The 11,812-nt window shown below is 57.1% G+C and overlaps 1 protein-coding gene across 1 annotated transcript in view; it reads right to left on the bottom strand.

The window, feature by feature from the left end:
- Nucleotides 1-2,226: 2,226 nt before the first annotated feature.
- The window catches only part of DAB2IP (DAB2 interacting protein), a 119,238-nt gene continuing 109,652 nt past the window's right edge, over nt 2,227-11,812 (bottom strand). The window contains 5 exon segments of the mRNA XM_047099759.1: nt 2,227-2,566; nt 3,917-4,004; nt 8,534-8,727; nt 10,805-10,957; nt 11,627-11,812. Coding sequence (XP_046955715.1) covers nt 2,399-2,566; nt 3,917-4,004; nt 8,534-8,727; nt 10,805-10,957; nt 11,627-11,812 — 789 coding nt within the window. The 3' untranslated portion in view covers nt 2,227-2,398.

The raw sequence follows: 11,812 nt of genomic DNA, 5'->3' as shown, positions 1-11,812 counted from the left end.
GAGCAGGGCCTGCCTTCCCTCACTCCCCCTCCCTCTGGCCCTCTGGCACCCTGGCCCCACCCCGGGACGCAGGTTCTGTGTGGCCCGGACAGGGCGCGTGTCCCCAGCACCCCACCCAGACAGCACGCTGCAAAGCCGACGGGTACATGCCACAGGTGGGGAGAAACCCCGACACCGAACCCCAAACCCCCTCCTCCTGCCCAATACTGTTCTAGATTAAAAAATAAAATACAAACCATCGGAGAGCAGCGGTCCCGGGCAGCCCTCGGCAGCACCAGGACTAAAGGACTATGTACAACCATTAGGTGAAATAGTTACATTACAGTCGAACACCGAGAACATTTACAAAAATTGTCAGACTTGCAATTCAGATAAAAATCTGTGAAGAGTCTGTACACTTTTACAGTTTTTGCACTAAGTAAATAAGGCTCTCGGCCTGAGAGCTCACACCCACGCCAAGGGCCACCAGCACCACACGCATGCTGGCCTCCTACGCCCTGCCGTCCGGGCCCTGGGAACCTCCCCCCGTATTGCTAAGAGGCGCTCAGTCCGAGGTTGCTCTACGAGGCATCGAGGCATCGGTGGGGGAGGGGTGGGGAGGAGGGGAGGGCTCACCGGGCAGCGGGGGGATGAGACCGAACCAGAGGACATCACTGGGGCCAGGCCCTGCCTGTGTGGCCACAGGTGGGGGCAGGGCCACAGCCCCCACGGCCTTCCTTCCTGAGGTCTGTGACCCTTAGGGGCCTGCCCTCTCCTCAGCGGCAAGTCTCTGGCCTAACTGAACTGCAGGTTTCATCTAAAAGCCCCTGCCCAGAGGCCAGGATGGGGCGCAGCGTGGTCTGGGCCACCCTTCCCGCACTCGACCTGGTGGGCTCTGTGGTGACCCTGGCCCTGGCTGCGGCAGGAAGGGCTCAGGGCTCTTCCCCAGGGTCTCAGCTTCCTGAGGCCAAGGCAGAGGGGGCGGCTCGGGCAGCTCGCCTAGCCCGGGCTCTGCCGGGGAGGGGGGCAAATGCCCAGCTCTTGCTGGAGACCCCCCAGGGCTGGGGGTGGGACCAGGGAGGGACTGAGACAGACCCAAGCTCCTGACCACCTATGTCCCGCAAGGGGTGGGGATCAGGGAGGGCTGAGAAGCCACAGAACGGCCTAGAGCTGAGGAAAACCGGCCCCAGCTGTGGGATGTGCCCCTCTCCTGTCTGCAGCGCCTGGGTCCTTGGCCGGGGGCCCGGGAAGGGTGAGGAGGAGGCCGGCCGCACACACGGGGCCTGGTGCAGGCCGCTGCTGTCTTGGAGAGGGAGCAAGTCTAACATCCTCCAGGGCCGCTATTTCCCATGCAGTGCGCACGCTCAATTTAAAAGGCCCCTGTGTTCCAGCAAGCGAGCAAGCGGGCTTTTGTTTCTAATGCATACTGTGAAAGGAAAAAAAATCACAGTTATCCACCTTCTCAGGGCCTGCTGGCATTAGAATTTCTTTTAATCATCAATCAGGAAAGATCAGCCTTCCTCTCAGGGTAAGCACCACCAGCTGGCCACTCCCTGCAGGGCCACGGTGCCCTGGTGCACTGGCCCCGGGAGAAGGGCAGGGATCGGGCACAGTGCCATCTGGGCCACCTCTGCCCAGATCTTTGGCTTTAGGGAGCCCTCGGCCTGGGCAAGTGAGAGAGGCTCCAGATCCTCCCCGCAGATACGAGGGCCCAGACGAACGGGCCAGGATCCTCACTGGGTCTGTTTGGCAAAATAAGGAAGGAAGGTGGGGGTGGGGGGGAAGAGGCAGGGAGTCTGGGGACAGTACAGGGGTGAATCCTCGGTTCCTCACAGCCAGGCAGGTCCCTGGACAGGCCGCATGCAGTGGCAGGGGCTCGGGGGAGCCCTGCAGGACAGGTACTCCGGCAGCTCCGTCCTCCCCACCCTCTCCCTGCCCGCCGACCAGCCTGTCCGTCCGCCCCTGGAACTAAGGGACAAGTCCCTCAGGGCAGGGGCCTGGGCCCCTAGCTCTCTAACCCTCTGCCCTGCGGGCGCTCTCTCCCTGGGGAGGGGGAAGGGGTACATGCACTTGGCCAGGTCAAGGAAGAAAGGTGACACACACCAAACTCAGCAACCGACGGAGACGTACTTTGGCAGGCCCCCTGCTCCCCCCAGGCCGCCCCACCCCCAGCGTGCGGGCCTCTCCGGCCTGCACCGAGCTCGCTTCTCGGGCCAGAAGAGAGGGGAGCGGGCCCACGCCGCGTCAGTCTGTCCAGGCTCCCCGTGCGGCACCTCCTGGACCGCAGGTGGAGGGAAGGGGAGGAGGCCTGGGCCCCCCCTTGCCCCTGCGCGGGAGGCTGCGACTGTGGGGGCGCTCCTCCCCAGGCCCCAGGCCGAGGCCTGCTCTGGGCCACCACGGTCCTCCCTCCTCGGGCAGGTTAACAATGGCTGCTGTTTCGGAACTCGCCGTTCTCGGTAATCTGCAATTTGGTGGGGTTGGTGGGGGAGACGCCGTTACGGGCTTGCATGCTGTACCTCTCTTTCAGCTGCGTCAGGGCACTCATGAGGCGGGCGTTGGCGGCGTCCAGTGAGGCGATACGCTTCTCCTGGGGGCAAACGGGGCATTAGTTGGGGCCACGGGAGGGGTCCTTGGACCAAAGGGGGGCTGTACTGGGGCAGGGGTCTCCCTGGGGCTAAGTGTGCCCACCAGGGGTGCTGGGAGGAGACGGGGTGGGGGCACCAGGAGTACACTAAGTGTGAAGGGCAGGAAAGGCGGGGCAGTGGGTGTGCTGGGGAGGAGGCTGGGAGGAGGCGGGAAGGAGGTGGGGGCTGGGAGGGGGACGGGGGTGCTGGGAGGAGGCAGGGAGGAGGCAGGGAGGAGGCTGGGAGGAGGTGGGAAGGAGGTGGGGGGCTGGGAGGGGGAGGGGGGTGCTGGGAGGAGGCAGGGAGGAGGCAGGGAGGAGGCAGGGAGGAGGCTGGGAGGAGGTGGGAAGGAGGTGGGGGGCTGGGAGGGGGAGGGGGGTGCTGGGAAGAGGCAGGGAGGAAGCTGGGAGGCTAGGAGGCTGGGAGGAGGCAGGGAGGAGGCTGGGAGGAGGCTGGGAGGAGGTGGGAAGGAGGTGGGGGGCTGGGAGGGGGAGGGGGGTGCTGGGAGGAGGCAGGGAGGAAGCTGGGAGGCTAGGAGGCTGGGAGGAGGCAGGGAGGAGGCTGGGAGGAGGCTGGGAGGAGGTGGGGAGGGGGCCGGGGGGGAGGAGGAGGAGGAGGACGAGGAGGAGGAGGAGGACGAGGAAGAAGAGGAGGAGGCTCGACATCACCGACAGAGACCTCCTAGAGCCTGCCTTCTGACGACGTCTCTCACACCACTGCTGCTCACCCAAACAGCAGCCCTAGTGGTGTCACCTGTCAGCCACCTGAGCCCCAAGGGTGTGCGCCCTGGCTCACGTGCATGTGCGAGTGTGTGACACAGAGGTCACAGCTCCTGGTCAGCCTGTGCTGCTTACAGTCTGACCAAGGCCTGGTCCTATTCCCGGGTGAGTGAAACAGTGTAGTGAAGGAGAATGGTGGCCGCAGTCTCTTATGTGCCACATCTCTCAATGCAGCTGGGGAGCCACAGATAAGAGCCCCCCTGCTCCATCTGCCCAGCCTGCTGTCACCTGAAGCCATCCCCGTTCCCCTCCCAACCGCTTCCAGTCCTTGTTCAGCACCCTTGGGGAAAGGCAGTGCCCACCAAGTCGTCCCGGTAGGGAAGGACTTGCCCCACCACTTTCACAGCCTGTCCCCATGAGCGTGTGGTCCACGGAGACCTTCAAATCTGACTTTCCAGACCAGAGATCCTGGCCTCCTGTTCCTCCTCAGCTTTTATAGTGGGGGCATTAATGAGGATGTAGAGATCTCAAAGTCACCCGCTGCCCAACCCAGGTCCTTTAATGCCTATGGCTGAGCACAGGGCCGGAACCCACCTGGGCATCGATGATCTTCTGTTTGGAGTCTACAGCTGCTTGCATCTCAGCGTGGTCTTTCTTCAGCTCCTCCTCCACAGACATCAACCTGTGACCACACACAAGGACAGTCGAGCTGGCACTTGAGGGAGGTGAGGAGGTGGGTGTGGGGGCGTGGGGCCTTGTGGGAAGAAGCCATCACACCTGCACAGTGGGGACACAGCAGGGGAGCCCCTCCAGCTGGCCTCCAACAGCCGACATGAGCTGGGTCTCCTTCTTCCTTATGCTTTACCTACTCCAGACTCTGTTCCCAGATCTCCCAGAAACCCTTGGAGCTGCCCATTTCCTGATGTTCTTCCAGGAGCCACGGTGGTTGGGGGTGGTGGTTAGGTCCTCACCGCCTCCCAGAGCAGGGCAGGTGGGGTAATGCCATAAGACCCATGGCACAGGTGGGAAGACGAAACCCCGAAGGGCTCTAGGGCTTTCTCCGCCGACTCGGCATTCACCAAGGCCGTGCCAAGATGTACCAGGCACTCAAAGTAGCGAGATGAAAAGTACAGATCTCCATCGCTCAAAAGGTTCACAAAGCAGCAGGGACACAGACAGGCAGACAACAGCCTAGAGGCTATGGGAACAGAGAAGAGGAAGTAGGCAACTGCGCTGGAGGGTGGGTGCACTTACCGGACATCTGAGGGACAAGCAAGTCTGAATGTGGGTAAGCGTAGGGAAGACGGGAGGAATACCGTCTGCAGAGGCTCAGAACTAAGGCATGTGTGTGTCTGTTGCCAGCTGCTCCCTCCCTGAAACCCTTTCTGGCTTCACCTTGCCGGTCCCTCACACACCTGCTAATCACTGCGGATGACACCCACCTTCCGATGCTCATCCTTTAGCTTCTGGACCCCACGCTCTCTGGGTTTGCCTCCTAGCCCCATGGCTACTGCTCTGCAGATGGCTGTCCTGCCTGCTCCCAGCATGTCTCCACTGGGGTCTGCCCAAGCCCCCGCTCTTGCTCTCCAGACAAGCTCACCTACTCCCAAGGCTTCATCCCCCTCTCTACCCACACAACTTCTCCAGGCCAGCAGAGCGGTCCCCTAACCCCTGGGTGAGCACTGAGCGCCTGTCACAGAAGGTACACAGAGAGGTCAACGGTGCTGGGGCAGGTACCCGCAGGGCTGTTGTGAGAAGTCGGTGGGATCAGCGGTTGGGGAGCACTGATCAGGAGGAAGGGGTGTGGGGCCATGCCAAGGGGGGGTTCCTTGTCACAGAAAGATCAGACATTGAGAAAAGCCTGTAAGAATGGGGAAGGGAGGAATAGGGAGAAGACGGGCATTAGATGGTGTCAGTCAGAAGGGAAATTACTCTAGGGGAGAGACTTGTGCTTCTGGCTGGTGGGGTAACAGGGACTGGATTTACCCTTCTGCCGTCAAACAGTGACCACAATAAACAAACCAGAAAACCGAATGACATGTATGAAAAAGTGGTGTCCAGACACAGAACAACCGGCAGTGTCTCCTAAGACAAGGGAATGCACGAGCTGAGCCCCTCTCACGGCCTGGAGTGTCCAGGCCAAATAAAAAAAGAAGGGAAGCAATCTCATGGAGTAGAGGAGACCCAGGGAGGCCATACCCAAGAAGAGGAAGACACAGAGAGAGCTCCACATATATCCTGAGGGCTCCCCTTGAGTCTCTGGCTGAGGACTGGTCTGCATGCACCACTGAAACATGAGAACAAAACAGCCCCAGGAAGAGTTAATATTCCTACCTGGCAGGGTAGGAAGACGTGCTAACACAGGGGCATAAAGCAGAATCCTCAGAAGGAAACTGCCTCAATATGGAGTCAGATCAGGCTAGATTAAAAGCTGTCCAGACCCACCCCAACAGAGCTTAAACGCAAGCCTCAAAAGAATCAGACTAATTCCAAATAACCTCATTGTGTCCCAGAACAAAGCCCAAAAACATTTAAAAGAACACAAAACATTCCACACCTAAGCAAAAGTCACAATGTCTGGCATCCAACCAAAAATCACCAAACATACAGAGAAGTAGGAAAATGTAACGGATAACCAGGAAGAAAACTAATCAATAAAAACAGACTCAGAAATGTCACGGATGACAGAATTAGTAGACACTGAAACTATTGTAAATACATTCCACATGGCTGAGAAAATAGAGGAAAGCAGGAGCATGATGAGAAGAGAAATAGAATTTAAACCAAGCTGAAAGTCTGAAGGTGAAAAATACAGTATCTGAAATGAAATGAAAAAAAATACTGATAGGATTAATAGCAGATTGGACATTGAAGAAGAAATGATTAGTAACCTTGCAGACACAGTAACAGAAATGATCTAACACACGGCAGGAAAGAAAAGTGAAAAAAGGAAACAACAGAGCATCAGTGCAGTGTAGGACAACATAAAGCAGCCTAACGTATGTGTGATGGGATTCCCAGGAAAGAGACTGGGGAAGCAGGATGGTAGACTCACAAACTCAAGAAACATGAAGAAACCACGGCAAGGACCATCTTAATCAAATTATCGGTGATCTTAAAAACAGCCAGAGAAAAAGATAGCTTAAGTACAAAGGAACAAAAATAATGACAGAATTGCTACTATTATAGCTTGAGAATGAGGGCCCGACTGGGCCCACTGCCTGTTTTTGTAAATAGCCACACCACACACATAGTTCTGCTGCAACAGCAGAGTTGAATACTTACAGAGGCCATATGGCCTGCAAAGCCTAAAATATTTATTATCTGCCTTCTTATGGGAAGTTTCCAACTCCTGCCCTAAAGTGACAACAGAGACATAGCTTAGTAAGACAATAAGCGATAAAATGCAATCATAAAAAATGCTCAATCCAAAAGAGTCCGGGGGAAAAAAGGGAACAAAACAGATGGTACAAATAGATAATGGTAGCAAGATAAGAGATTCATACATAATTATATTGATAATTACATTAAATGTAAATGGTCTAAACACTCCAATTAAAAGGCAGAAACTGTCAGATTAGATAAAATGCAAGAACCAATAAGGTGTCTATAAAAGAAATTCATTTATATAGAAAGACACCAATAGGTTAAAAGTATAAGGATAAAAAAGGATACACCTGGCTAATATTAATCAAAATAAATTGAGACACCTGTAATTAACATCAAACAAAGTAGATTTCAGAACAAAGAATGTTATGAGGGATAAAGACGGTGATGTTATAATAATAAAGAGATCAGTTCATCACCAGCACGTAACAATCCTAGATGTGGTTGCAGAGTTTCAGTGTACATAAATCAAAAACAATAGAAAAGAGAAATACACAAATCCATATTATGATTAGACATTCAATATCCTTTCCCCAAATAGTGATAGAATGGTAAACAAGTAGCCACAAAAACTGGTAAGAATCTAGAGTTAAACAATGCTAGCAACCAAACTGATCTAATTTGACATTTCCATTACTGAGGAAATACACTGTGATACTTAGTAGAAATAAATGCACTAAGTAAGCCACTGAATTCAGAGACCACACACTCCTCAGAGAAGAGATACAATGAGGAAGAGGTGGTTAGTTTGAGAAGCATTTCCATTCCCGGAACCACACACACAAAGAACAGAGCTGGCTGTCAAGTGAACAGTGGATTAACAGTCACTCTGGTTACAGGATCTCTGCTCACGTTAACCATTTTATAATGAACACACCCATAGGTAAGTGAAACAAACAGTAATTAGGAGCAGAGAAACGGGTAGTCTAAGTAGGAAGAATCTGGAAAGGGTTTCTGTAGTGGACAAAACATGAGGCCAGGTGGGGAAACTTCTGGGTATGGCACACCTGCTAAATCTGTCCAGATGACAGGCTCTTATGCCGTGAAAACAAGTTAGAAAGTCCACGCTGTTTCCTCTGCTACCTTGTATTACTGTCATAAAGACGTGAACTTCACGATCGGGACGCTGTGGGATGGCTGGGACGCTACACCTTCACTGTGCTCCCTGCCTACAGACGCCCTACCCATGGGTGGAGACAGAGAGAGAATGAGAGAGAGAAAATCAACACAGGATGCCATCTAAGCCATCAATAAAGGTGAGAGTCAGCATCAGAGCCAATGGTTCCCTGGAAATCTTTCCCAGGTAACCCAAAGGCACCTTAAACTGGAATCGCTGGGACACCCCAACTGCTCCCCTCCCCAGACCCTCATCTCAGCAACTGGCACCAAGACACCCAGACGCTCTTGGTAGAAACTTGGGGGATATTTTGCCTTCCTCCCCCCACCACCTTCACCTGCCGAATGTAATGACATTTATGCCTACTTTTCCTGCCCAGAATTGGGTCCTCACTGTGTTTCAAGGCGCCCCCAATCCTAGCTCCCCTGACAGGGCTTGCCAAGAAAACAGGACTCCTTACAGGGCCTTGTCTGACCTCACTCCTGCCACGCCCGACTTCGCGTTCCACCATCAGTGCACCCTGTGCCGGGTAGGGCTTCCTGCAGTCCAGGCTGCCTAACGCCACACGTGTGCCATGCTGTCCCCACTGCCTGGGACGCTCTCCTCCTTCCACCCTTGGCTCATCCTGCGGCTGATCAGCCCTTCCCCTCATCAGGAGGACGGCCTGCCTGCTCTGTGTGCGGGGGACCAGAACCGGCTGCTCTCACCTGCTGATGATGCCCTTCATCTGGATGTCCTTGTCCTCCTGCTGCCGCCGCAGCCGCTCCTCACCCTCCTCCAGCCGCGCCTGGTACTCCAGCACCAGCTTCTGCGTCGTCTCCTCCTGGCACTTGAACAGGGTCTCGTACTCCTCCAGCTTCTTGGTGGAGATCCGCAACTTGTCCTGCAGCACGGCCAGGTCCTGCCAGGGGGGCGGCGCGCCAGGGGCACAGCACCCAGGACAAAGAGCACACCTCGTGAGCCCAAGCGGGAGCACGGGTAGGAGGGAGCCCAGCTCGGAGACTCCTAAGGAGCCCAGCCAGAGGGGTGGCGGTGACACGCAAGGCCTGTCCCCACCCGGGGCTTTCTCCGCTTCAACCTCCCACCCCTGCAGCCTGGCCTCACAGCTGTGAGGGAATGAAGACTCACACCCAGATCTCGGAAGTAACGGTTTAACTAGGGCACTGAGGTTGTTGTTGTCGTCATTAATACAATAAACAAATGTTAAAAACACTCTTAGATATATTAAGACCTGACAGCATCCTGAGAGATAGGGACTCTACAGGAGGGGAAACCGAGGCCCAGAAGGCAAGGTGACCCGGTCACGTGGAGAGTGACTGACCGGTGGGGTAAGGTCCTAGCCTCCCAGCCTCTATGTGAAACTAAAGCAAGAGTAGTGGTGTGGGGAAGTAAGGGGGAGACAGAGAGGTTAAAGGGGGTGGGGCTGAGGCTAGAATCAAGGGGCTGGGGGCCAGGATGCCATGACAGTATGGGGGCTGGAGGAGGCAGGAAGAGGCTCTCCTTGAATCCCAGGCAACGGAGGCCTAATTCACTTCAGCAAAGGACAGCCCAAAGGTTAGGAGGCCGCAAATCCAGAGAGCGGTGAGAGACCAGCCCCAACTCAAAGCAAAGGTCCTACAGCAAAGCTGGATCCACAGAGAGCCTGGCTCCGGGAGAAATGACCTCGGCCCGTCCCAAGTCTTGCCGAGCTGGCCAGAGAGGGGTAGGGAAGACCCTCCCAGGTCTCCAGGGAGCTCGAGGGAACAAGGCCTCCTGGATTTGCCTGTAAGGGTTAGTAGTGGAGAGGGTGAGAGAAACAGGAGCTCGTTCAGCCACGGAGCAGCAAGGAAAGGGGACACCCCAGCTGCAGCCGGACCCCTGCAAATGGTCTGGGCGGTCCTTGCAATTCACAAGTGGGAACTGGAGTCTCAGAGACGTGCAGAGCCCAGCCGGCTCACGCAGGGAGCCCGGGCGAAGGCTGGCTCTCCTTGCTGCCCAGACAAACGCTGGCTCTTGGAGCACTGTGCCCCACGTCCCCTTGTCCCCTTCACGTAATTATGGTGAAAGCAGGTGGATGCAGTGGACTAAGGGGATGGTGGAAGGTGGCGGAATGCAGCATGGACATGAACCTCGCCTTAGGCCAGGAGGAGGGAGAGCTGCCACCCTGAGCTCCGTGGAATTGCCCGAGAGGCTGCTACAGGCTTTCCTGGGGCTGAGAGGCGAGGGCACCTAGGGAAGCGGGGGATGTGGCTGCCATGCTGGGGTGGCCTTGCAAGGGGCCCCGTGTTGACCTGGGCCTGCAGGGGTCATGAGAACCAGCCATGGATCCAGGACAGGTGCCATAACAGCAGGGAGAATTTGGGAGGACAGAAGCCCCTCCCACTGCCCCCGCCAAATGCTGGATGTGTGTGGTGGGGTGGAATCTGGATATTTTAGAGCCATTTTTTCTCCCTAGGGGGAAGCAAGCCTCGCAGTAGCAGTCTGGCCCCACCCCTTCACCCTGGCTCTTTCTCTCTCAGGCCCTGGCTAGGCACAAAGCCAGAGTGGGGGGGCCTGGCTGGGGGGCAGCCCTCCCGGCTGCCTTGGGGACCCACACCACTCTGCTGCTCATGCGCGAAGCGCCCCACGACGGTCTCCATGTGCCTCTTTGGCATCCCCCAGCCCTCAAGTCCGGCACTCTCAGAAACTCAGCTGCCCGGTCACTCAGGGAAGGGGCCTCCCAGAGGTCTGAGGACCGAGTCCTGGGAGTCTGGATTCAGTACAATTTCCAGTGAGTCTCGTGTGCAGCCTATACAGGAATCCTCAGCTCTGAACTAAGCCCTTCTTGCTGCTTCTACTTCCAGATTCCACTGGCTGCCGTCCTCATGGGGGACCAAGGGTTGAGAGAGGACTAGCCATACACAGGAAGAAGCAGCACCCTTCATTCAGGGCTCAAGGGGAGAGAACGTCGTCGGGCAGGCAGCCCCGCCCTGCCCCACACTGCCAGGGTCCGGCTTTACCTTTTCTGCTTGGCTGAGCTCCTCCTTACTCCTTAGCCTATCCCTGTGGGGGGGGTCTGGGCCCAGGCCCTCGTCTTCTAACAACTGCGCGTTCATGGTCAAGAGCCAAGCGGCCGTGCGGTCCAGGGCATTGGGGCTCACGGGTGAAGGGCCCTACAATGAAACACAGCCGTGAGGGGCTGGAGGGAACAGGGGGGTGGGACGAGGTGAGTCACGGGGACAAGTGGCTCAGAGGCATGGCAGGGGCAGGGGGTTTCCAGCTGGCCAGGCGCCTACCAATGCCACCCCCAACTCAGGAACTCCCATTCTCGATGGCGGCCTGAGGCGGAGTCAAGAGAGCTCGGCCAGGCAGGTGGTCATGCAAGTCACAACACATCTGTCCCACATACTGTGTGCGGCCCCAGGGTGACAGGAACACCATTCGCCCCAGCAGCTGAGCCCTGGAGGCCAGCTGAGACACGAAGGTGGGGGGGTGGGGGTGGGGGGGGTGTGCTGGGGGTCTGGTTGACTCTTACCCTGGGCAGGGCTTTATCAGGCCTCCAGCTGGAGATGGATAGAGCCCTCCCTCCTTTCTCTCCCTGACTCCCACTGCCCTTGGGAGAAGTGGCAGAGAGACCCTCAGGCCACGCTGTCCCTGATTCAAGGACTCGGGCGGGGGCCAGTGGCCCCCGGGGGAGGGGAGGTGGTGTGCGTGGCAGGACGGCGGGATGGGCCACGTGCGGCATCACTCAGCGTGGGATGGCAGCTGGGCACAGGTGAGATGACCAGGAGGAGCAGCGCGACATGGGGGATGATGGCCCGCCCTCGGACGACAGCACTGACCTGCTTGTGCACCGCGCGAGGCTTCAGCTCCGGGCTGTCACCCTTGGATGAGGACGACGGCTGCCGGAGCCGGGCTCCGGGGCCAGCCCAGTCAGGCGAGGCCGACGCCAGCGGTCCGCTCGAAGGCCGCGGGTACTGCAGCGTGCTCAGCAGGGCGGGTGGCGTCCGGCCACGGGGCGCGGGGGG

Source organism: Lynx rufus, unplaced genomic scaffold (assembly GCF_022079265.1).
Source record: "Lynx rufus isolate CCGP_SWC_20201006 ecotype Redwood Valley unplaced genomic scaffold, mLynRuf1.p SCAF_10, whole genome shotgun sequence".
Lineage (NCBI taxonomy): Eukaryota > Metazoa > Chordata > Mammalia > Carnivora > Felidae > Lynx > Lynx rufus.
The sequence above is the reverse complement of the archived record's forward strand: the minus strand, read 5'-3'. Positions and strand labels throughout refer to the sequence as shown.